This window comes from Papio anubis, chromosome 17 (assembly GCF_008728515.1).
Source record: "Papio anubis isolate 15944 chromosome 17, Panubis1.0, whole genome shotgun sequence".
In the NCBI taxonomy this organism is placed as follows: Eukaryota; Metazoa; Chordata; class Mammalia; order Primates; family Cercopithecidae; genus Papio; species Papio anubis.
In genome coordinates, this window is record NC_044992.1 from 72725074 (window position 1) to 72749649 (window position 24576).

Here is a 24576-nt window from a genome sequence, read left to right on the forward strand (position 1 = left end):
GAGACCATGTTGCTGGCTGCTATCTGCAGGCCATGCATCAGGCTCCAGACAGCGAGGGCTCAAGGCTCTTCCAGCCTCTGAGGTGCGGGGACCTCACTGTCCCTGAGAAGGTGGTGCTGCCTCTGCTGGGCAGCAGGGCTCCTGCATGCCTCCAGGCTGTCCCCTTGCCAAACCTACTGCCAGGCCTCTGGTGCTGTTTCTGTCCTGGGAACCGCGGGGAAACCCCCTTCTGCAGCTGCTGGTCCACGGAGCCCCTCATCTCAAAGGGAAACTGACAGTACAGCGTCCCTCCCAACACCCGAGTTTTGAGCTGAGCCCAGCTTCCAAATCAGGACAGCTGAGCTGAGCCAGGCTTCGAGGAAGCTCGGTCCATCTGCTGCCCACAGGATGACACGGTGGGGGCCAGCCTGGGTGTCCCCTGGGCAGGGGAGGGCACACTGACCCACTGGCTCCATCCCCTGGGCCTGCCCCATCCCACCACACCCAGCTCCAATCCGTGCCCTTCCCTAAGAGCTTTCTGTCTGGCTGTCCTCCACTTGGCCCTGGAGATTTCCCGGCCACCCCCAGTGCCTCTTGCCACTGAGCACCTACAGCTTCTCAGCTCCCCAGCTCCCAACACCCCTCAACACCCCACCTCCTGGCCCAGCACATCCCCAAAGCTGTTGTCATCTCTACCCCACTGGACCAGCGATGAAACAGGGTCAGCGGGAGCAGGGCTGCCCAAGGTGGCACAGCTGATCTCGCCTGGCCTGCTCTGCCAGGGCTGCAGGCTAACGGGGCATCTGGGAAGGCTGCCTGGAGGTGGCGTGAGCTAGAAGACAGTGAAGGCACCCTGGGCTTCCTGCTCGGGTCTCCAGGTTGTTTCCCACACCCACACACGGGGAAGAGAGGACCCAGGACGGCTTGGAGTGAGGACCAGACAGGGCTGTGGGGACAAGGAGGCAGGGGGGCCCGCAAAGCAAGACCCGGGTTACTGGGGCAGGAAACCAACTCTGCCGCACGTGGAGAAGAGCCAACGGGTGGGGCCGTGAACAGATGTCGTCCCAGGCGAGGTTTCCAGGATGTGCGTGCGTGTCATGCGTGTGAGGACACCCCGCACACTGGGTAAGCCCCCCTGTGTTCTCACACCCGTACGGCAGGAACACAGGCAGAGGCTCACAGGCACTCAGCAGGCCCCGCCCTCCGAAGCAGCCAGTGCCTTCTGGGACTGTGCGTTGCCATGGTGCCCATCTCCCAGGCTCCATCTGGTGCCTGCCTGGCATCGGTCCACACCCCTCTGCCACCCTCGCCCACGCCCTCCTGGCCCGTCTCCTGGCGGGCCTTTCCCTCATGGGACACACTGGGTGAGTGAAGGAACCTCTCTGTGGCCTTTTGGGGCCAGGATCTGGACTTCTGTCCTCAGAGCTGGCAGAGCCCTGGGGCTGGACAGGCCACCTGCTGGGCAAACGGCAGCCCCAGGAGGCCCGACCTCAGCCTCCCCCTCAACCTCCCCTTCGGGCCCCACCTCAGCCACCCTGGGCTCCCCCAGCCCAAGACCCTATCCACCCCCCGTCCTCCCCCGCACTGAGGCAGCTGGCCCTGGGGCATGGCCCTGCTGAGTCCCCTCTCCCCTTTAGAAGGCCCCGGTCCCAGTGCTGGGCGGCCATGGGGGGTCATTCAGCACCACGTGCTGACTCAGTGGAGGGCAAAGGTGGGCAAGGGCACTGGGCAGGCCTGCCCATGAGCACAAGGCCACGTCCCCTGAAGGTGGATATGTAGGCGTGGGGGGTGGCCACACAAGCCAGCCAGAGCCAGAGGGTTGCAAGGAGAGGCGGCACACAGGCTTTCCAATCCACAGAAGCAGTCGGTTTCTGGAGCCCCTGCCAGCGCCCAGAGCCGCAGAAACCACAGTGGATCCCATCTGACAGAGGCTGTCCGAAGCTCTACCCAGAGACCCTCCCTCATCAGAATCACTACCACCCTTGCCGGGCGCGATGACTCACGCCTGTAATCTGAGCACTTTGGGTGGATCACTTGAGGTCAGGAGTTCGAGACCAGACTGGCCAACATAGTGAAACCCCATCTCTACTAAAAGTACAAAAATTAGCTGGGCGTGGTAGCACAAGCCTGTAATCCAAGCTATACAGGAGGCTGAGGCAGGAGAATTGCTCAAACCCAGGAGGCGGAGGTTGCAGTGAGCCGAGATTGTGCCATTGCACTCCAGCCTGGGCAACAGAGTAGGACTCTGCCTTAAAAAAAAAAAAAAAAAGGAATTACTGCCATCTCACTTTGCAGATGAGGACACTGGGGCCCATGGAAGTGAGGTGGTTTGTCCAGGACACCAGCGAGTCCAGGCCCTGTCCTCATGGCCACGAGAGGACCCTGGACGGAGGAGGGGGTTCCCACAGCCTCTCAGCCGCAGGTCGATGGCTCCCTCAGGCCCACCTGCTCTCGGCCACCCTGGCACCCACAGCCTAATGCACCCACCACCACCTCTGCATTCCCAGAACCTTCTCTGTGCCCTCGTCAGAGGCACCTGCTGCCGGGGCCCCACTGGCTGTCAGCTTGCAAGACAGACCACGCTCTGACCCCAGATGCCAAGGGCCAGGCCTAGTACCCTGGGCACCATGACAGTTGTAACAATCCAGCACACATAGGTGCCCACATATGTGCATGCGTGAAAACACATGAAACATTCATGTGCACACACCTCATGAAAACACATGAAACATACATGCACACGTAGCATGCATGCAACCATACCTGTGACCGTGTGCACACACTGTACACGGGCCAAGACATAAATGTCATGCACAGACGTGCACACGTGCATATGCATGTGTACATACCACACACACACATCCACACGTGCACATACATAACCACACATAAGCATACCCACACGCACACACCCACATGCACACCCACATATGCGAGCCCACGCCCCCACACTGGCGCGAACACACCTACACATGCAAGCACACACGCACACACCAACACAGGCACACGCACACACACCCACACACACGCACACACCAACACACATGCGCACACCCACACACACACGCATGTACACCCCCACACAGGCATACACACATGCACACACCCACACGCACGCACACACCCACACCAGCATGCACACATCCACATGCGCACACCCCCACACGTGTGCAAACATACCCACACACATGCACACACACCCACATGCACGCGCATGCATGTGCACACACACGCATCCAGACATACCCAAACAGGCGTATGCACACACGCACACACGCGCATGCACACACCCACACATGCGCACACACACGTGCGTACACACCCACACGCACATACCCATACACTCGTAGACACAGATACCCACACGTGCGTGCACACATGCGCACACACCCACACACATGCACACACACATACCCAGACGCGCACATACCCACCTGCACCCACACACAACTCCACAGGCGCACACATGAATGCACACATGCACACACACATCCCCTGGCTCAGTCCCCACTACCGGCCTGCTCAGTATCATCATCCTCAGTTTACAAGTATGAAAACCGAGGCTCAGGGATGTCACAAGCACACCCAAAGGGTGGCCCGGCTCTGCCAGCTCCATACCCTGCTCCAGACGCCACGCCTGCCCCTCCACAAGCCACGCGAAGGCTCCACTTATTTCCTTGGGGTTAGCCCCACGAGCAGGTGGGGAGGCCTCTGTGGGGTCTGCTTGCCTGTCCCGCTCATTAATGCCTCACTCTTCCCAGATGCGAGAAGGGGTATCTGGGACCTCACAGCCCAGGAAAACACAAGTTGCACATGACTTTGTTTCTGAAACTTCTTGAAAGCCCATTTAAACCAGCATCCCACTGTTTAACCCTCTGCTACCACCCACGCTGCACAGTGTCCCCCAGGCTCTTCCAAGCCCGGCCCTCTGCTGCCACACATACCGCGCGGCCCTCAGGCTCTTCCAAGCCCAGCCTGGCCATACTGCAGTCCCTGGTCCTCCCGCAGGCCTTACGAGAGCCCAAGAAAGCAGCCGCACTGAAAGGTCCCTTCAAAGCAGACCGCCCCCAACCCTCCGCTGCACTGCCCCTGGCCATGGTGAGAATGGGTGCAGTTCTGCCTCCTCTGCAGCTGGGCTGGAGGGTGCCTGTGTGAGCCTGCGGTGGATACACTGTGACACCAGCATGCACACACGTGTCCAGGCTGTGGCTTCCTAAGGCCACTGTCCACACAAGGAACCAGGGCCTCACCCATGCGGGGTAAAATGCACCAGGATCGTCACAGCCCTTGAGTCCTCTGTCCACCAGCCTTGTCCACTGGCACTGAATCGGCCACTCTTGGGACCCCCAGAGGGTGACTCTATTTGTTTCAGAGATGGGGTCTCACTGTGTTGTCCAGATGGGAATACAGTGGTGCGATCACAGCTCACTACAGCCGGGAACTCCTGGCCTCAAGCAGTCCTCCCTGCCCAGCCTCTCGGGTAGCTGGGATTACAGGTGTGACAGGCATATGCCACCTGGCTTGGCTGGTGACTATTTCTACTGTTCCTGCTGTGTCTCCTGGTCAGCACTCTGCCGTGAGGGAGGACAGGGCCTTCACCCCCACTTGCTTTTTTCATATCAGTGCTCAAGACACTATCATTCCCATTTATTTACATCACACTTAGGAGCTCCTTTTCATTCCAATGAGCTGTAACGTGTGACTATAATTGTTTAGTTTGATTCTCAAATTTCCCCAGATTCGGCAAGAGGGCACCTGGTGTATGCAGAGTAACGCCCCTAGAGCTGTCCACCTCCCAATCCTCCAAACATGAGACTGGGTGCCCTACACGGCAAAAGGAACTTTGCAGGCGGGATTAAGGAAAGGACCTGAGGTGAGGCCATTGGCCCGGATTGCCAGGCGAGCCAGGGTCAGCCCGAGGGTCTTTGGACGAGGGAGGCAGGAACTGGAGACGAGAGAAGTGACTGCAGAAGCAGAGGCCATGGGGGCCGTGGGGGCCGTGGAGGCCGTGGGGGCTGTGAGCCGTGGATGCGAGGGGCTGAAAAGGCCAGGGGTGGACTCTCCCCAGAGCCCAGCCTCCACTGTGTTGACTGTTATCCAATGAAAGTGACTTTTGGCCGGGTGTGGTGGCTCACGCCTGTAATCCCAGCACTTTGGAAGGCCAAGGTGGGTGGATCACCTGAGGTTAGGAGTTCAAGGCCAGCCTGGCCAACATGGTGAAAACCCCATCTCTACTAAAAATACAAAAAACTAGCCGGCCATGGTGGCGTGTGCCTGTAATCCCAGCTACCTGGGAGGCAGACGCTACAGTGAACTGAGATTGCGCCACTGCACTCCAGCCTGGGCGACCGAGTGAGACTCTGTCCCCGGCAAAAGAAAAGAAAGTGAGTGACTTTCAATTTCTGATCTCCAGAACCTACAATAATCGACTCCATGAAATCTGTAGTCAGTGGCCACAGCGGCCACAGGAAACTCACACAGCAGCCCTTCCGAGGGGCTTGGAAGCAAAGCCTTTGTGGTATCTGCCCCCAACCCCTGTGCCTCCTGGGACACAGGACGGGCCCAGCGAGGGTGGGGGTGCCACAGAAAGCTTGGTGGCTGGGCCGGTCCCTAGAGGGCCACCATCAATCCTCAAAGCCATACTCAGATGCAGTGGCTCAGGCCTGGCACCAGCTGGTCCCAAGGTGGGGGTGGCGAGGGCACATCTGCTGTGCATACGTGGCTGGACGTGCAGGGGGCAGGTCCAGGTCGGCTTCAAGGACTCTGCCCAGGCTAACCCTAGAGGCCTCTGGTACCAGTTTTTCCTCCTCTCCTCTCCTCTTTCCTTCCTTCCTTTTTCTTTCTTTCTCTCTCTCTCTCTCCCCCTCCTTCCCTCTCCCTCCCTCTCTCTTTCTTTTTTGACAGAGTCTCACTCTGTTACCCAGGCTAGAGTGCAGTGGCATGATCTCAGCTTACTGCAACCTCCGCCTCCCCATTTCAAGTGATTCTCCCACCTCAGCCCCCCAAGTAGCTGGGATTACAGGCACCTGCCACGACCACCCCCGGAGAACTTTTGTATTTTTAGTAGAAACAGGGTTTCACTATGTTGGCCAGGCTGGTCTTGAACTCCTGACTTCAGGTGATCCACTTGCCTTGGCCTCCCAAAGTGCTGGGATTACAGGCATGAGCCACTGGGCCTGCTCTATCATTTCTTTTCTTTTTGAGATAGAATCTCGCTCTGTCACCCAGGCTGGAGCACAGTGGTGCAATCACGGCTCAGGGCAGCCTCAAACTCCTGGGCTCAAATAATCCTCCCGCCTTAGCCTCCCAAGGTAGCTCAGACCAAAGGCTTGCACCACCATTCTCAGCTAATGTTTACATTTTTTTTGTAGAGACAGGTCTCACTATGTTGTCCAGGCTGGTCTCAAACTCCTAGGTTCAATCCATCTTCCCGCCTTAGCCTCCAGTTTCAAAGTTAATGTCTAATTTGGCCATTGTCTGGCTCCGGAGTGCTGCCTCTCCTGAGAGGTTGGGGTGGGAAGAGGCAGAGCCAGCCAGAGGGAGCTGACAGGGGGCCAAGAGCAGGGAAGAGAAGGTGCTTGTGGTGGAGACACCCCCACAACAGGCTGCCGGTTTTGAGTTGTTCCCACCCTCCTGGGAGTGGCCCCCTCACCTGTGAGTCCCCCTGAGCAGTGAGGACCCGGCCCCACCCCGCCCCGGCCAGCCAGACCCCCTGTCCCCATCCCCCAAAGTCCACTTCACTTGTAACCACCCTTTCCACCGAGGCATGGACGCACAGTCAGCGCGACCCTCACGCCCACCAGGTGGCACTCTCAGCCATTTTACACAGGCGGTGGAGAGGACAGGAGGCTCCCCGGACGCTGGACCACGCACGGAGGAACAGGGAGACCAGCTCCAGGCACAGCGTAGCCTCAGCTCAAAACACAGGCATGGTCCAGGATGGCGCTTGCCCAGGGCAGAGCTGAGGGATCCCAGCTTGGGGTGCCGCAGCCGGCAGCATTGCCGGCACACGGTCCTCCCTCGAAGGCCATGAGAGAGTTCCGAGAGTGGCCTGGCTGAGCCTGAGGATGGCCCCATAGCCCAAGCCCTTGGGCACACCTGGCTCGGCGAGCCCCCTCCCCCACAACCTGCACACGTCACAGGCGGAAGCCGCCTCCAGCAGCCCCAGATCCCAGGCAGCCTGTGCGGACCCTGGAGTCCCGGGACACATCACCTGACCTGGTCCAGCGTCTACAGGGCTGTCCCCAGGACCGGGTGTTCATTGCAGCACAGGGTGGCCCTGGTCAAAGCCGAGAGCTAGGAAGTTTTCTGTGTTGGGTCCAAATGCACTTCCCCTCGACTCCATGCAGCCCCCACCTCCTGTGTCCACGCAGCCCCGCCTCCCATGGCCACACCTGGTCCTCCAGCCTCCTCGGCCCCTTTGGCTTCACAGTCTCTCTCCTCAGCATGTGTCCCCACAGTTAGCAATCCCCACCCCTGATAAGGCCAGGATTGTGTGGAGTCCAGGGGCCCCATGGTGAGTGGCCACGGGGTGTGATCCCCATGGGGTAAGGCGAGGCCTCCACTCTCTCCACCCACACCGCCTCTTCCAGAACCTTGGGCCCTACCTGTCCGGGGCTCCAGGCTCTGCTCACCCATTGGGCGTGCCTGGCATGCCCCATGGGTGTGGGCGTAACCCCCACATGCCAGCTCAGTCTGAGGTTCCAAGGTTCCCGGCCATTCACCCCACAATGGCAGGTGCACGCAAGGTGAGCACAAGGCCCAGGGTTGCCCCTGCATGCTTCCTCCGCCCAAGCTGCCTTCCCGCAGGGATGGGTGACCAGCACACAAGGTGTGGCTCTCTGTCCCCACCCCTGTCCCTGCTCGGCCCCTCAGGAAGCTTCCTGCTAAGTGGCTCCATGCACCCCTCCAGGAACTCGGGGCTCGCTCCCCTCCCCTCCCCTCCCTGAGGCAGTCTCTTTCAGCTTTCGTGGCACCAACAGCCAGGGTCTCTTGCACAGACCCAGCCTGGCCCACACCCCCCAAAAATGCCCCCAAAATGTCCCCAAATCACACCCACAAATGGGTCAGGATCAGCAAAGCTGCAGATGGGAGCCTGGGGGTAAAGGTCAAGGCCCCTTGTCCCAGCCCCCACACTGCCCTCCCCATTGCTCTGTGCTGGCCAGGTGTTCACACCTGGAGCAATGTGGCTGGGACTCTGGGACAAGGTGGCCACATTGTCAGGGAAGAGCAGGCCTCTGGGTGGCCGAGAGGACACAGTGGCCCCTGGAGGTACCCCCAGGGAGGGCTGCTGCAGCTGGAACAACAGAGTGGCAAGAGGGCTGGGCAGGGGGCCTGCAGGAGCCCACAGGGCTCCCTTAAGAGCCACCCACCCACTCTCAGTGCCCGCCCCCAACCCCCCAGCCATTCACATTTCCATGTAGGAGTGGTCTGCCTTCATTGTTGTCTAAAGCTTCTGTCTTTTTTTTTTTTTTTTTTTTTTTTTTTTGAGACAGAGTTCGGCTTGTCGCTTCAGCTGGAGTGCAGTGGCCGATCTGGCTCACTGCAAGCTCTGCCTCTGGAGCTTAATGCCATTCTTCCTGCTCAGCTCTCCCGAGTGCTGGGACTACAGGCGCCACACCTCGCCCGGCTAATTTTTGTATTTTTAGTAAAGATGGGTTTTACCTGCAGGCTGTGATGGTCTCGACTCAACTTGATCCCCGCCTCGCCTCCCAAAGTGCTGGGATTACAGGCTTGAGCCACCGCGCCCGGCCAAAGCTTCTGTCTTAATCAAATCCACACCCGAGAGTGTGGCAGAGTCAGAGCCCGGCTCACTCCTGTGAATCCCAAAGTCCAACGTGCTGGTGCCCATTAGAGATACTGCCGTAGACGAAGCTCCCCGGTGAAAGAACAGGGTGGAAAAAGAAAGCACAGACAGGAAATGTGCCCTTCCAGGGATTAACAGGTCAGAAGCTACAACAATGAGAACCTCACAGTGCTGGGGCACAGACCCACCAAAATCTGGGCCTGGCCGTGCAGAGGATTCCACGCTCCATGACAAGCCTGACTGCAGGCTGGGCGTGATGGCTCATGGATGTAATCCCAGCACTTCAGGAGGCCGAGGTGGGTGGATCACTTGAGGTCAGGAGTTCGACACCAGCCTGGCCAACATGGTGAAACTCTGCCTCTACTAAAAATACAAAACTTAGCCGGGTGGTGCATGCCTGAAATCCCAGCTACTCGGGAGGCTGAGGCAGAAGAATCGCTTGAACTCCCGAGGTGGAAGATGCAGTGAGCCAAGATTGTGCCACTGCACTCCTGCCTGGGCTATCGACAGATCGAGACTCCCCCCACCAAAAAAAAAAAAAAAAAAAAAAAAAAAGCCTGACTGCATAACTTCAGATTAAATGATTCTAAGTTAGATCACAACATCTTAAAAGAAAATAGGTAACTATTAGATTTCTGAATGGAGAAGGATTTTTAAGTTAAAAGCAATGGAAGGGATCACAAAAGAAAATATTGAAGGCTTTGACTCCATAAAAATGTCTGTTCCAGCTGGGCACGGTGGCTCACACCCGTAATCCCAGCACTTTGGGAGGCCGAGGCGGGCGGATCACCTGAGGTCAGGAGTTCGAGACCAGCCTAATCAATATGATGAAACCCCATCTCTACTAAAAATACAAAAATTAGCTGGGCGTGGTGGCATGTTTCTGTAATCCTAGCTACTCGGGAGGCTGAGACAGGAGAATTGCTTGAACCCGCGAGGCAGAGGCTGCAGTGAGCTGAAATCGTGCCACTGCACTCCAACCTGGGCAACAAGAGCAAAACTCCATCTCAAAAAAAAAAAAAAGAAAAAGTGTGTTCAATAAAAGCCCTCAAATTAAAGGCACACAGCGAACCAGAAAAAACAATTTACAAAAAATGTGTCAAAGAGCTGATGTCATGACTACACAGAACACACAATTAGTGAAAATTAACTAATACTCTAAGAACCCAAACATAAACAAGACTGGGCACAGTAGCTCACGCCTGTAATCCCAGCACTTTGGGAGGCTGAGGCGGGCGGATCACCCAAGGTCAGGAGTTTGAGACCAGCCTAACCAATATGATGAAACCCCATCTCTACTAAAAATACAAAAATTAGCTGGGCGTGGTGGCACGGGCCTGTAATCCCAGCTACTCAGGAGGCTGAGGCAGGGGAATTGCTTGATCCCAAGAGGTGGAGGTTATAGTGAGCCACCAAGATCGCACCACTGCTCTCCAGCCTGGGCGAGAGCAAGACGCCGTCTCAAAACAACCAACCAACAACAAAAAACCAAACTGCCCAAAATCCATGAGAAGATGTCCAGCCTTGATCATAAAGAAATGCAGAATTATAACATGTCCAGCTTCCAGACAGTGGGAGTTTTTAGAAGCCAGTAAATCAGAATCAGCGGCCCAGGCAGTTTGGCGGGTGTTAAAGCAGAACAGCCTGGAGACCTGCCTTCTTTCCAGCCAAGTAATTCCACATCTGGGAATTTACACTAAGAAAATAACCTTGGCCGGGCATGGTGGCTCATGCCTGTAATCCCAGCACTTTGGGAGGCCGAAGTGGGCGGATCACGAGGTCAGGAGATCAAGACCATCCTGGCTAACACGGTGAAACCCCGTCTCTACTAAAAATACAAAAAATTAGCCGGGCGCGGTGGCAGCACCTGTAGTCCCAGCTACTCGGGAGGCTGAGACAAGAGAATGGTGTGAAACCCGGGAGGTGGAGGTTGCAGTGAGCCGAGATCGCGCCACTGCACTCCAGCCTGGGTGACAGGGCAAGACTCTGTCTCAAAAAAAAAAAGAAAAAAAGAAAATAACCTCGAGGGCACATGCATCCAGAATACAAATAAAGAATGAGAAAGTGAACGCCACAGATGGAAAAAGCTATTTGCACAAAGATGTTCATTGCAGTGGTATTTATAAGAGTAAAAAAGAGGCCGAGCGTGGTGGCTCACGCCTGTAATCCCAGCATTCTGGGAGGCTGAGGCAGGCAGATCACAAGGTCAGGAGATTGAGGCCATCCTGGCTAACATGGTGAAAACCCATCTCTACTAAAAATACAAAAAAAATTAGCCGGGTGTGGTAGTGGGCACCTGTAGTCCCAGCTACTCGGGAGGCTGAGGCAGGAGAATGCCATGAACCCGGGGGGCAGAGGTTGCAGTAATCGCACCACTGCACTCCAGCCTGGGGGACAGAGCGAGACTCCATCTCAAAAACAAAAAGTAAAAAAGAGCCTAAATGTTCAACAGTGAAAAAATGATGAAATAAAAACAATGGTATATCTGCAAAATAAGCCATAAAAAGTGAGTTTAAGACTATGTTTTAGGCCAGGTGAGGTGGCGAGGTGGCTCACACCTGTAATCCCAGGAAGCCAAGACTGGTGGATTGCTTGAGCTCAGGAGTTTGAGACCAGCCTGGCCAACATGGCAAAATCCCATTTAAAAATACGAAAAAAAAAAAACAAAACCATTAGCCAGGCATAGTATCACACGCCTGTGGTCCCAGCTACTCGGGAGGCTGAGGTGGCAGGATTGCTTAAGCCTGGGCGTGGAGGTTGCAGTGAGCTGAGATTGTGCCACCATACTCGAGCCTGGGTGATGGAGCAAGACCCTGTCTCAAAGAAAAGAAGGTGTTTTAAACATATGGGATGATAGCAACGATGTTATGCTAAGGAAAAGAAGCAGGACGTGCAGGGCGCCCAAGACCAAGGCGTGAGGGAAACGTGTTATTGTGGCTGTAGGGCGTGGGGTATAGATAGATGTGCATATACATATTTGATGGGCTTTGACGTCTCATATACAGATGTTAGAACTAAGGAAATTACACACGGTCACCATGCGCCATTTGGTTCTCTTCCCTCTACCCTCAGTAAGGGTAGAAACAAAAAGCAGGACATAGAACTGTTTACAAATCCTGATCACAACTTTGTCAAAAAAACACAGAAGAAAGCTGAGAAAAAATACACCAAAGAATGAAGTGTTTGTCTTGGGAGGTAGAAATCCAGTTGGTTGCCTTCTGCACGTTCATATTTTCTACAGCAAGCATGCACTGCATTTAGAATCAGACGATGTATAATTGTAGTTGATTATCACTCAAACCCGATCCCATCACTACTGCCTTTACAGAGCCGCGCTGGATGCAGAATGGCCACCTGCCCTGGGGTCTCCGTCCACTTTGCGCTGCCCCCACCACGCTCAGCCTCCCACTAGCTCCTCCATCTTGACCTGCAGTCCCAAAGCCCCCGGTCCCTTGCAAAGCACCTGGTGTGGTCCTGGGAGGAGCCCACCCCAGTCCACAGGGACCCTCCCTGCCCGAGACCACAGCCCAGGCCAGCACACAGGGACCGTCCACTGGACCAGTACCAGCCTCCAGGATGACTGGCTGGACTTGAAGCCACACATGGCTCTGGGATGAGGTACCTGGGGATGAGCCCCGGGGATCCCCCAATGGAAGGCACTGAATACAGTGTGGGAGGGGACACCAATGTCCTGAGGTGCCTGTGGCGCACCTGGGGCAAGGGAGGGAAGGAGCAGAGACACACTGGCACACACTTGCACACACACACAGACACGTGCTCTCACACACATGCACACACTCATGCCCACAAATGCACACACTCACGCTCTCACACATGCTCACTCATGGACATGTCCACATATGCACACTCTCATACATGTGCTCTCACACATGCACACACACGCATGTGCTGTCACAGATGCACACACACACACTCTCACTCACGCTCACTCGTGGACACGTTCGCACATGCACACACTCGCACACACACACGGACACCCTTGCCTGTGTCCACAGTCCTGCTCTGAGCCAGCAGAGCCCACCTGAGTATCCAAGGAGCAGATGACCCTGCCAGTGAGGACGACACCAGGATGCTTGGGAATAGCCCCCAGGTGGGCAGTTGGCGAGGTGTCCCCAGGTGAGGGAGACACGGAGACCAGGGGTGGAGGTGCCTTGGCCAGGCCAGCGATGGGGCAGCGATCCAGGCTCTGTCCTGGGTGCACCCTGGCAGAGCTCTGGGTTGCATATGTCCCATGACTGGTGAGCAAAAGGGACGGCCATCCTGAGAGCTGCATTCCAGGGCCAGGGCAGCCCTGCCAGCCTCCTCCAGCTTCTGGGCACCCCCTCCGTTGTCCACAACCCACCCATCCTGGGCTGGACCCTCCTCCCCTGAGCTGGTGCAGGTTCCCTTCCCTGACCCCAACACATCGCCCACCGCCGCAGCCTCCAGCCCCGTCACCAGGCCGGGTGGCCACCGCCCACACCCTACGTCTTCACCAGGCCGGGTGGCCACCGCCCACACCCTACGTCTTCACCAGGCTGCCCGGGAGTTTCGTAACCACACACTGCTGAAACCAGCTCCCCATGCGGTCCTGCCCCGGCCCTCCCTGGCCCTATGGGAAACGTAACTCCTTCCCCCACCCACCCATCCCAGCTCCCTGAGGAAACCCAGCCCCTCCGATCCCTTGTCTTCTCTCCACATCCTTCAGCCCCTTGCAGGCCTCCAACCTCCACCCAAGGCACCAGCCCAGGCGAACCCTGCTCACGCCTCCCCGGGGGTCTGCAGAGTCACCCACCATGGCCATTCCTGACCTAGATCACAGCCACTTCTTTTTTTTTTTTTTTTTTTTTTTGAGACGGAGTCTCGCTCTGTCGCCCAGGCTGGAGTGCAGTGGCCGGATCTCAGCTCACTGCAAGCTCCGCCTCCCGGGTTCACGCCATTCTCCTGCCTCAGCCTCCCAAGTAGCTGGGACTACAGGCGCCCGCCACCTCGCCCGGCTAGTTTTTTGTATTTTTTTAGTAGAGACGGGGTTTCACCGTGTCAGCCAGGATGGTCTCGATCTCCTGACCTCGTGATCCGCCCGTCTCGGCCTCCCAAAGTGCTGGGATTACAGGCTTGAGCCACCGCGCCCGGCCGGACCGTGACTTTTTTAATGGGAAATAACAAGTGAGCCCTCGCGCTGCCATGGGACCGCGGTGGACCAGCCTGGGGCATCCCGATGGGACAGCACACGGTTCCATGGATACTTGGTACCCAGACAGGCAAATCCAGACACAGAAAGTGTGCGGGTGGCTGAGGGGAGGGGGATGGGGAGGGACCACTGATGGGTGCGGGGCGTCCTTCTGGGCTGATGAGAATGTTCCGGAACTAGAAGCGGTGGTGGTTTCCACACCATGGTGAATGTTCTACAAGCCCCTGAGCTGTTTGCTGTAAGATGGTTATTTTGTGTTGTGGGAATTATACCCTCAATACATTTTTTTTTTTTTTTTTCTGGAGACAGAGTCTTGCTCTGTGGCCCAGACTGGAGTGCAGTGGCGCAATCTCGGCTCACTGCAAGCTCCGCCTCCCGGGTTCACGCCATTCTCCTGCCTCAGCCTCCCGAGTAGCTGGGATGACAGGCACCGCCACCACGCCTGGCTAGTTTTTTGTATTTTTAGTAGAGACGGGCTTTCACTGTGTTAGCCAGGATGGTCTCGATTTCCTGACCTCGTGATCCACCCGCCTCAGCCTCCCAAAGTGCTGGGATTACAAGCGTGAGCCACCGCGCCCGGCCCCAGTACATTTTTTTAAGTGAACAGTTTGACATCCGTGTGTCAATGCTGGGTGGGGACAGGCGCCCCTCCCCATCCTAGCACTCCCCCCCATTCCTAGGGCTCCCTCAACCTAGTGCTCCCTACCCCATCCTAGGGCTCCCCCTGATCCCAATGCTCCCCCCATCCTACTCCTCAGCACCCCCGGCAGCTCACTGCCCATTCCCCCAGACCTCCTTTGTGCTCTGCCACCAGGGATGCCCCTCTGGGAAGCCACCCAGATCCTCCCAGAACAGGGACTATTCCCACAACAGGTTGTCCTGGGGGACGCCCCTATCACAGCCAGACACCCTCCACTGCTCACACTGTGAAGAGCTCATTCCTCATCCAATGTCTCTGGGGACCTGAGACGCCCCCTGGCACTGCCACATGGAAAGGCGGGGCACAAGGGGTGGTCAGCAGGCTGGAAGTGGGCTCTGGCCCCAAAGGCAGACAGACAGGGGCCTCTCTGCCTCGGTGGCCGGCCAGTAGGCCTCAGTGGGGCATCTGAGGACCTCCTGGCACCAGGGTCCCCTTCCCACATCTGGTGATGCAAACGGGATCCCGTGCAGGAAGGAACTGGCGCAACCCTGGCAGGCGTGCCGCTGAGTCAAGGGCAGGCGGTACTGGGGGAGTCAGCATGCCCAGGGGTCAGGCCAGTGTCCCTGGGAAGCCCAGAGTGGTCCCCATTGTCGGTCACGAACACCCCACCTCTCTCAGCGGCAGACTGAAGTAGCAAGATTCTTGGGGTCCCTGGGGCAGGAGAAGAGAGGAGGGGGCCCTCTGTGCCCCCCTACTGCAGGGCAGATAGAACTTTTTGGCTGGGGAACAGGGTTTCTCTGCAAAGGTTTGCACAAGGGCCCAGACGCAGAAGTCTGAGAGGGACAGAATTCCCAAGCAGAGACACAGTCACTTTTCCAGGTGGAGACACGGAAACCAGGTGTCGGCCAAGCCCCACCTGCACAGAACCCAGGCCCAGACCACCTGCCTCCCCACTCCCCTGTCCACCTCCACATCCCCAAGGTGAGGTAGAAAGATACATGCCCCAGAAACGAAAGGACAGACCCGGTGCCTGGGATCAAGCATTAACTTTTCTATGAAGCAAGGCTCCCTGGGGCTGGGGGGTGCTGTGGCCAGGGGCGTGTGCACACACTTGTGGCTCAGACGCATCTGCGGGGCAGCAGCCACCTGAGGCCAGGCCCCCACACGACCCAGTTCTTCAGAGGCCCGGCCTCCCCCATCTGGCTGGTTATTTGGGCCCATCTCCCCCGAGCCTCCCAGGACAAAGGCTGTGTCCAAAGGACACCTCGACCCCAAAAGCCGGACCTGCCTGGGAGTGATTAAGGAGGGACTTTGATCATAATCCCGAAAGACACCGTCTCAACGCCATCCTCCAGAATACGCTGAAACCCCTGAAGCCTAAAATCCCCAAAATCACAATCACCAGAGGGTTGTGTCACGTTAGGCAGAGATTGTCTTTATTTGGAAAGTAAGTGTGCTCAAAGGAGATGCACACAGTGGTCAGGTTGACAAGCATGGCCTTTAATTTGGGTATCAACTCGATCATAGAAGAAGTGAAAACACAAGCAAAAAATACAAATCTCCCCGCCAAATTATTCAGTTGCATGAGACTTCCAACCCCTCACAGGCAGTGCTATGTTTGCCTTCAAAAAAAAACAGCCTTGGGGCCGGGCACGGTGGCTCACACCTGTAATCCCAGCACTTTGGGAGGCTGAGGTGGGTGGATCACTGGAGGTCATGGGTTCGAGACCAGCCTGGCCAACATGGTGAAACCTCATCTCTACTAAAAATACAAAAAAAAATTAGCCGGGCCTGGTGGCACTTGCCTGTAATCCCAGCTACTTGGGAGACTGAGGCAGGAGAATCGTTTGAACCTGGCAGGCGGAGATTGCAGTGAGCCAAGATTGCGCCACCGCACTCCAGCCTGAGCAACAAAGCATGACTCAGTCTCAAAAACAAAAAACAAAAAACAAAAACAAAAACAAGCCCTTTGGCTGGGAGTAGGGGCTCACACCTGTAATCCCAGAGCTTTGGGAGGTGGAGACAGAAGGATCACTTGAGCCCAGGAGTTTGTGACCCACCTGGACAACATAATGAGACCCCATCCCTACAAAAATTCAAGAATCAGCCAGCAGTGTGACTCCAACCTGTGGTCCCAGCTTGTTGGGAGGCTGAGGCAGGAGGATCGTTTGAGCCCAGGAGGTCAAGGCTGCAGTGAGCCACCATTGCACCACTGCACTCTAGCCTGGGCCACAGAGCAAAACCCTGTGTCAAGAAAACAGCAAACCACAACAAAAGTCCTTTGTCAGAGAAGACTTCAACCAGGTCAGCAACCTCAGAAGCAGATGCTTGCTGACACCAACGCTCCTTCCTGTTACAGAGCACGTTCGGCAGTGAGCTGAGCTATCCTTGGGAATCTGACCACTGGAGAAGATGGATTCTAATATTTAGTACTAAATCTAACAGAAAACCAGTGCATGCTTCACTTTGCCTAATGGATGGCACCTTTAAAACCAACTCTGCTTTTTTTTTTTTTTTTTTTTGAAACCGAGTCTCACTCTGTCACCCAGGATGGAGTACGGTGGTGCGATTTCAGCTCACTGCAACCTCTGCCTCCCAGGTTCAAGCGATTCTCCCACTGTCTTCCCGAGTAGCGAAGATTACAAATGTCCACCACCACACTTGGCTAATTTTTGTATTTTTGTGGAGACGGGGTTTCACCATGTTGGTCAGGCTGGTCTTGACCTCCCTATCTGAGGTGATCCGCCCACCTCGGCCTCCCAAAGTGCTGGGATTACAGGCATGAGCCACTATGCTCAGCCTCCGTCCCCACTGATTTTTATCAGCTATATACAATTCATGCCCCTGTTGATTAGGAAATTCCAGAGCTTTCCTGGCTTGTTTCTGTATTAACAACTGGGAAAAGTACAGTACCTTATCAGCATGTATTTGAAGATTTGGTGGACTGTGTGGAAGAAAATGGATTTCAATAGAATCCCCAAACCATAATGACAGATTTGGAATTAGGTGTGATCAAGGCTTCTAACAGTGACTTTGAAGATGTCACCAATAAAGTTTGTCTTTTCTGTTCAGCCCAACGCACTGGGCGGAAAATTCAGACGAGACAGGAACTTCCGTTTAAAGATGCGTCATTTGCCTGCGTGGGCGTTCCTCCCAGCTGATGACACCCTGGAGCGTTCAGGGAATTAACAGCTGCATTTGCCCTAAGAAGCCGGGGAAGTTACTAACTGGCTTGAAGATACTCGTGCGTACGGCAGGATGAGAGGACGCTTTGTGATGCTGTTGCTGCTCCATCACCAGCACTATTTCTGCCAAATCTGCAGTCTGTGTATGAGGCCCACGCGCAGTGGACCTCCTGTACCCCCACCACCACAGAAGCGCGGCACGGAAGACGGGAGAATCTAATAGGAATACTCATGCGGTATGGGCCGAATCACAGAATTTCAAAAGGAGCAGTGATGGCTCACGCCTGTAATCCCAGCACTTTGGGAGGCCAAGGCAGGCAGACCACCTGAGATCAGGAGTTCGAGACCATCCCAGCCAACATAGTGAAACCCCGTCTCCACTAAAAATACAAAAATTAACCCAGCATAGTGACAGGCGCCTGTAAGCCCAGCTACTAGGGAGGCTGAGACAGGAGAATCGCTTGAACCCAGGAGGCGGAGGCCACAGTGAGCCCAGCTGAGATCGTATCACTGCACTCCAGCCTGGGCAACAACAGTGAAACCCCATCTCAAAAAAAAAAAAAAAAAAAAAAAAAAAAGAGCAGTGCCACGCAGATGATCAACGTGAGCGTGTTCTCCAAGGAGAGCCACAGCCTATGAGAAAAAAAGCAGTTTCTCGTCGAAATGCACAGGCTCGCCACATGGTCGTGAGAGGCAACCAGCTCTTAGGAAACGTCTCTGTGCAGCTGCCCATCACCTGGCCCTGCCACACACTTTTTCATAAATCCAATTTTCTTTTTTTTTCTTTCTCTTTTTAGTTTTTTCCCACTATTTTTTGTTATTTTCTTTTCTTTTTGAGATGGAGTCTTGCTCTGTCATCCAGGCTGGAGTGCAATGGCGCAATCTTGGCTCACTGCAACCTCCGCCTCCCGGGTTCAAGCGATTCTCCTGCCTCAGCCTCCCAAGTAGCTGGGACCACAGGCGCCCACCATCACACGTGGCTAATTTTTGTATTTTAGCAGAGACGGGGTTTCAGCATCTTGGCCAGGGTGGTCTCGAACTCCTGAGCTCAGGTGATCCACCCATGTTGGCCTCCCAAAGTGCTGGGATTACAGGCGTGAACCACCGCACCCAGCCTTTCCTACTACTTTATTTACTTTTTTTGAGTCAGAGTCTTGCTCTGTTGCCCAGGCTGGAGTGCAGTGGCGCAATCTTGGCTCACTGCAACCTCCGCCTCCCGCGTTCAAGCAATTCTGTGCCTCAGTCTCCTGAGCAGCTGGGACTATAGGCGCCCGCTACCACACCTAGCTAATTTTTGTATTTTTAGTAGAGACAGGGTTTCACCATCTTGGCCAGGCTGGTCTTAAACTCCTGACCTTGTGATCCACCTGCCTCGGCCTCCCAAAGCGCTGAGATTGCATATGTGAGCCACCCAACCAATTATTATTATTATTTTTTAAATAAGGTCTCTGTCACCCAGGCTGGAGTACAGTGGTGCCATCAGAGCTCACTGTAGCCTCGAACTCCTGGGCTCAAGCAATCCTCTCACTTCAGCCTTCCCAGTAGCTGGGACTACAGGTGCACACCACCATGCCCGGCTAATTTTTTATTGTTTGTAGAGATGGGGTTTCATTGTGTTACCCAAGCTGGCCTTGAACTCCTGGGCTCAAGCGATCCTCTTGCCTCAGTCTCCCAAAGTGCTGGGATTACAGGTGTGAGCCCCCCATTTCTTTATGAGCACAGTTCATCTGCCCGTAACTGTATGCAACCTTAGTAGCCTGAGGGTTTCTGCAACAATGTATGTTACTATGGCCTATTGTATCGTGTGAAGTGACCTCTGAAGTTTTTATGCTTTTCAAATAAATCCCCTTTTCAAATGCAAATAAATGTCTTTTTTTTGAGACACAGTCTCGCTCTGTCACCCAGGCTGGAGTGCAGCGGTGTGTTCTCAGCTCACTGCAAGCTCCGCCTCCCGGGTGCACACCATTCTCCTGCCTCAGCCTGCTGAGTAGCTGGGATTACAGGTGCCTGCCACCACACCCAGCTAATTTTTTGTGTTTTTAGTAGAGACAGGGTTTCACTATGTTGGCCAGACTGGTCTCAAACTCCTGACCTTGTGATCCACCCGCCTTGGCCCCCCAAAGTGCTGGGATTACAGGTGTGAGCCACCATGCCCGGCCTAAATGTCTTTTAAAGAATCTTTTAAATCATTTTTTCCTGAATTCGGTTTTTGGAATTTTGATCTTTTGGGATTTCCACACTCAGAATGATGGCACTTGGGACTGTGTCTTTTGGGATTCAATCAGCTCCTGCTATAGAGAGCCCCAGTCCAGCGGACCCCTCCTCGGCCCTGAGCGCCAGGCAGGCAGGAAACTGAAGACCCCTCCCTGAGTCAGAGGCAGGGCCCTGGGCAGGGGTGCGGCAAGACCCCACAGGCCTCCTGACACAGGGGAGGGGGCGGGAGGAGCCTCTAGGACAGTGACGGTGTCCCCACAGGCCCTGGACGCAGTATGGTGCCCAGCCCTGAACTGTCCCCACAGTCACTCCCGAGACCAGATAGATGTGGGCACCATCTGCCACGTGGGATTCTGGGTGGCAGGTGAAGACAGAGCAGGGGCTGTAAGTCACAAGACTCTGCCCCCACCAAGAGAGGGGAGCCCGAGTGTCCACAGGTAAGGACCACAGATAAGCAGGCCGGCCACGGTTACTTTCAGGAGAGGCCACATAAAATGTAAGCTTCCGGGACAAGCCCAGGACATGGCAAGGTCCACGGGCCTGGGCCAGGTCCACCCAACACTGCAGGCACTGCACCCCCCCCCACGCACACGCTCGCCTCCCACCCGGGGCTTCGTGTACTCATAGATACACACGTGCCCTCCACGCACACGCCTGCCCCACATGCTGGCAGCCCCAAGGTGGGCATCCAGCCCTCCCTCAGTGCTGGGACTAGCCCCACTCTCTGCTGCGGGACCCCCGCATGGTCCCCGGGGGTTACCGCCCCAGCATCTCTAAGCCTGACTCTCCTGCCCCTCGACAGCTAACCCTGCAATCAAACATGGGTGCCCAGCCCAGCCCAGGGAGGGAAGTGAGTTCTCCCAGCTGGACACTCACAAGGGATGTCCCCTCTGTTGACGCATGACACAGCCCAGGCCCAGCCTCCATCAGCATGAGATGCCCCCAGGGCCCACACCAAGGCTGTTGGGACGGGCACCTGGAATACCCCCCGTTCCCCAGCAGGCTGACGCCTGACAGCAGAGAAGCTCCCAAGGGGCAGGCAGCTCCAGCTAAGGTCCCACAGCCCCCATCTCTTTGCTCCTGGCCTGTCCCTGCTTGACACACACCATTTCCCAACACCTTGGCCCTCAGTTGCACTCTTCCTGGAGGCCTACCCTCCTGTGCATCTCGGGCTCCCAGCCCTGACGCAGCCCGGCATCCAGCTGGCCCCCTAGGGACCTGCACAGACTGAGTCTCTCCCTCAGTGCCGGCTGGGCAGCAGCAGGGCCTGCCGGGCTCAGGCTTGCCAAGGAGGAAACGGGCAGGTCCACGGCCAGGGCGGCCGAGCGTCGCGGATGCACGCCGGCCGTGGTTATTTTTAGACAGGACTCGCAGGGCTGCCTGTCACAGAAGGAAAAATAAAACAGAGTCTGACGCACCAGTTCGGGCTCCAGCAGCAGCTGAGCATCTCACCAGACCCCAAGGCAGAGAGCAGGGTGGGGGCCCAGCCTCCGGAGCCAGGGTCCGCGCAGGATCCGTCCTCCCCGTCATTCATCCCTGGGGCCAGGAGCTGCTTTCAGGGACGCCCGCCTCTGGGCCACAGAGATTCCAGGCAGCTTCCCAGGGAGAGAAGGTGCCCGAGCCTGGCGGTATGCTGGTCAATGTCTGCACCCAGCTCCCTGGGAAGGAAAGCGGGGCGTGTACCAGCCCCTGGCGCAAGTGCTCCCGCCTCAGCCCATTTCAGGGTGGGAGCTGCTGGTGCTCAGCCCTGCACAGGGTCACGGCAAGTGAAGCAGCAGCCGCCTGCTCACGGCGCACAGACCTGAGGCCTCGTGTCCAGGACCTGCCCATTGTCCCGAGCCTGGCTCCCACAGGCCAGCTGGCCAGGGCTGCCCGATGCCAGGTACCAACCACCAAGGAGGAAATATCTCCAACAGGCACTCGCCTGAGGGGCTTGGAAGGGCTGGGCAGGCCCTGGAAAGGCTCCTGGCATCTTTCGCCACGGAAAGGCAGACAAGACCACAATGGGCAGCCCCCACAGGCTCACAAGCCCTGGCGTTATAAAAACAGCAGCCGGCGCTGGTGGGAGGGGAAGTTGTGGAGACGCTCGTCCATGGGGATGGGGGCAAAATGGCACCACCTCCTGAAAGCTCCCTGGACAGTGCCCCACAGTCACACACCAGCACCCCGATCCCTGGGGCCGCTATACACACAGTGAAAACCGCAGGGCCCAAAGAGGCCAAGGCCACAGGACCCTGCTTATGAGACGGACGCCCAGGCCAGGCACCCAGAGACCGACACAGATCGGTGGCTGCCAGGGCTGGGGGCAGGGGATGCGGAGTGATGCCCTCGGGCACGGGGCTAGCTGTGCCATGGCTGCACAGTCTTGGGAATGCAGGAAAGCCCCGAGCTGCTCACCTGACACGGGCGGGTCCTTGGTATGTGAATTATCTCTCAGTAAAGGTGCCCTCACTCCAGCGTCCACGATAGCAGCCCACGAGACAGCCCATGGGACAGCCACGGGACAGCCCACAACTGAGCATCATTCACAGTGAGCAAGCGAGATCCCCAACATGCGGCGGGGGAGGGTGCCGGCGAGTGACGGGCCAGGTGGCTGTCCTTGGGGCAGTGGCAAGTGATGGGCCGAGTGGCTGTCCTGGGGGCAGTGGCGGGAGCTCTCAGGGACTCTCGGGGGCTGGGTGTGCTGCCACATGGTTAAATCCACTGGAGAGAAGCCCCGGACCCGCACCCCCGAGGCCAGAGCGCGCCTGTGTGTGCCGTGGTCACTAGGAAGCCACACGCCTTTTTCCCAGGGGGTTCGAGGAAATTCCACGTGGGCCTCACAGTGGAGCCCAAACCCTAAGCAGGCCCCACCGGCTACAGAATCCGCAGAACCATGTACAAAGGGAACCCAAGGCCCCTTGTTCAAAGTCACTAAGAAGTCCCAGAAGCGGCCGGGCGCGGTGGCTCAAGCCTGTAATCCCAGCACTTTGGGAGGCCGAGGCGGGTGGATCACGAGGTCAGGAGATCGAGACCATCCTGGCTAACATGGTGAAACCCCGTCTCTACTAAAAATACAAAAAACTAGCCGGGCGTGGTGGCGGGCGCCTGTAGTCCCAGCTACTCGGAGGCTGAGGCGGGAGAATGGCGTGAACCCGGGAGGTGGAGCTTGCAGTGAGCCGAGATCGCGCCACTGCACTCCAGCCTGGGCGACAGAGCGAGACTCCGTCTCAAAAAAAAAAAAAAAAAAAGAAGTCCCAGAAGCGGAGAAGCGAAGCCAGAGCGGCCCCAGTGAGCGCCAGGCCCTCGTCGGACGGATCCTCACACAGAGGACGGTGTCCCCGGCTCCATCAAGACACAGCCTCAAACCGTGGCCTTGGCACAGAGGCGACTCGGCAGAGCCCTGGTCCTGGGCCAGGCTCCCCTGCCCCCCAGCCTGGCTCCCCCAGGCCAGCTCGCCAGGGCTGCCTGACACCAGGGGCAGGCAGGGGTCTTCCTGGGGACCCTGGCAGGTGGGTGGAGCCGGACTCCTGTCCATCAGCAGCAGGGACCCCACACCCTCCCTGAGGTGAGATGGGGATAGGCTGGCCACGCCCCACCATGAGAGGTGGCCTTGAGCAGCCCCGGCTCAGGATAGCATCCTGGCCCTCACTCCCTGGGAGCAGGTGGCCCCGGCTGCCCAGACTCGCCCACTGCAGAGGCCCTGCTTGCTCTGGCATGGCCACCTCCACTGGCAGGGTCCCTGAAGGAGCAGGAGTCTCCTGACCACAGCCCCCACCCCCAGGCTGGCAATGGGAGCACAGCCTGCGTCCTCCCAGAAACCCCCACGTACCGGGCTCTGGTGTTGCTCCCACGCGGCTTTGACTGTGACTGTAACCCCAGAGTGACCCCCGGGTGTACCCCAGCCCACCCCAGCCCCACCCAAGGCCCCAGCCCCCTGACCCTAGGCCCCGGTCCCTGCAGAGGGAGGCTGGGGACTTGGCGAGGACGCCGCCTCCAGTGACAGTCCTCAGAGGTGCCTGGGAACTGGCTCCGGCCCCGTCCGCTGCCCTCATTTCCTCTGCCGGCTTCCTCTGCGGGGGGCGGGGAGGCCAAGGCCGCCGGTCCCGCTGGTGCTTGTTCCTCTGTGAAAGGCAGGGCCAGGCCCAGAGGGGCCCAGACGCCAAAGCCCTCCTGTTACTGTGGCCTGTTGAGGGGACAGGGGTCTCCCCACCACAGACACAGGCTCCTGGGCCCCTGGATCTGTGCCACCAGGGATAGGACCACAGGCCGTAGGCCCCACGGCAGGTGCTTTGCATCAGGCTCCCACCCAGGAGTGGTCAAGTGGGCCTCCCGTCAGCCTTGCCCTGAGGTGCACAGAAGGGTCAGGTGGCCCTCGAGGAAAACCACCCTGGAAGAGCCCTGTAGCCGGAGACAGGAGGCCAGTGACAGCAGGAACAGCGTGGTCCCAGGCTCGCCACCACACCACATCCGAGTAGACACGGGGGCGCGCCGTGGACCCTCTGCCTACCCCGTGGCCTGAGGAGGAGGCAGAGGACGCCACGCAGCTGTGGCCCTGGCCTGCTTCCTCCTCACACCCAGC

At 57.1% G+C, this 24576-nt stretch overlaps 1 protein-coding gene and 1 pseudogene across 5 annotated transcripts in view; both read right to left on the reverse strand.

Moving 5' to 3' along the window:
* AATK (apoptosis associated tyrosine kinase) overlaps positions 1-23939 on the reverse strand; it is a 41327-nt gene extending 17388 nt beyond the window's left edge. For 2 of the 5 annotated variants that reach the window (XM_031657850.1, XM_009191426.4), the window contains exon 1: positions 23827-23939. Coding sequence is in view for 1 of the 5 variants with exons in the window: in XM_031657849.1 (XP_031513709.1) it covers positions 12828-13212 (385 nt within the window). In the remaining 4 variants the exon portion in view is untranslated. Of the gene's footprint in view, positions 1-12827; positions 13391-23826 lie in introns of those variants that run through there. The other 3 variants (XM_031657852.1, XM_031657853.1, XM_031657849.1) reach the window with 3 other exon arrangements.
* On the reverse strand, positions 6190-12206 carry LOC116270997 (annotated as a pseudogene).
* Positions 23940-24576: the final 637 nt, after the last annotated feature.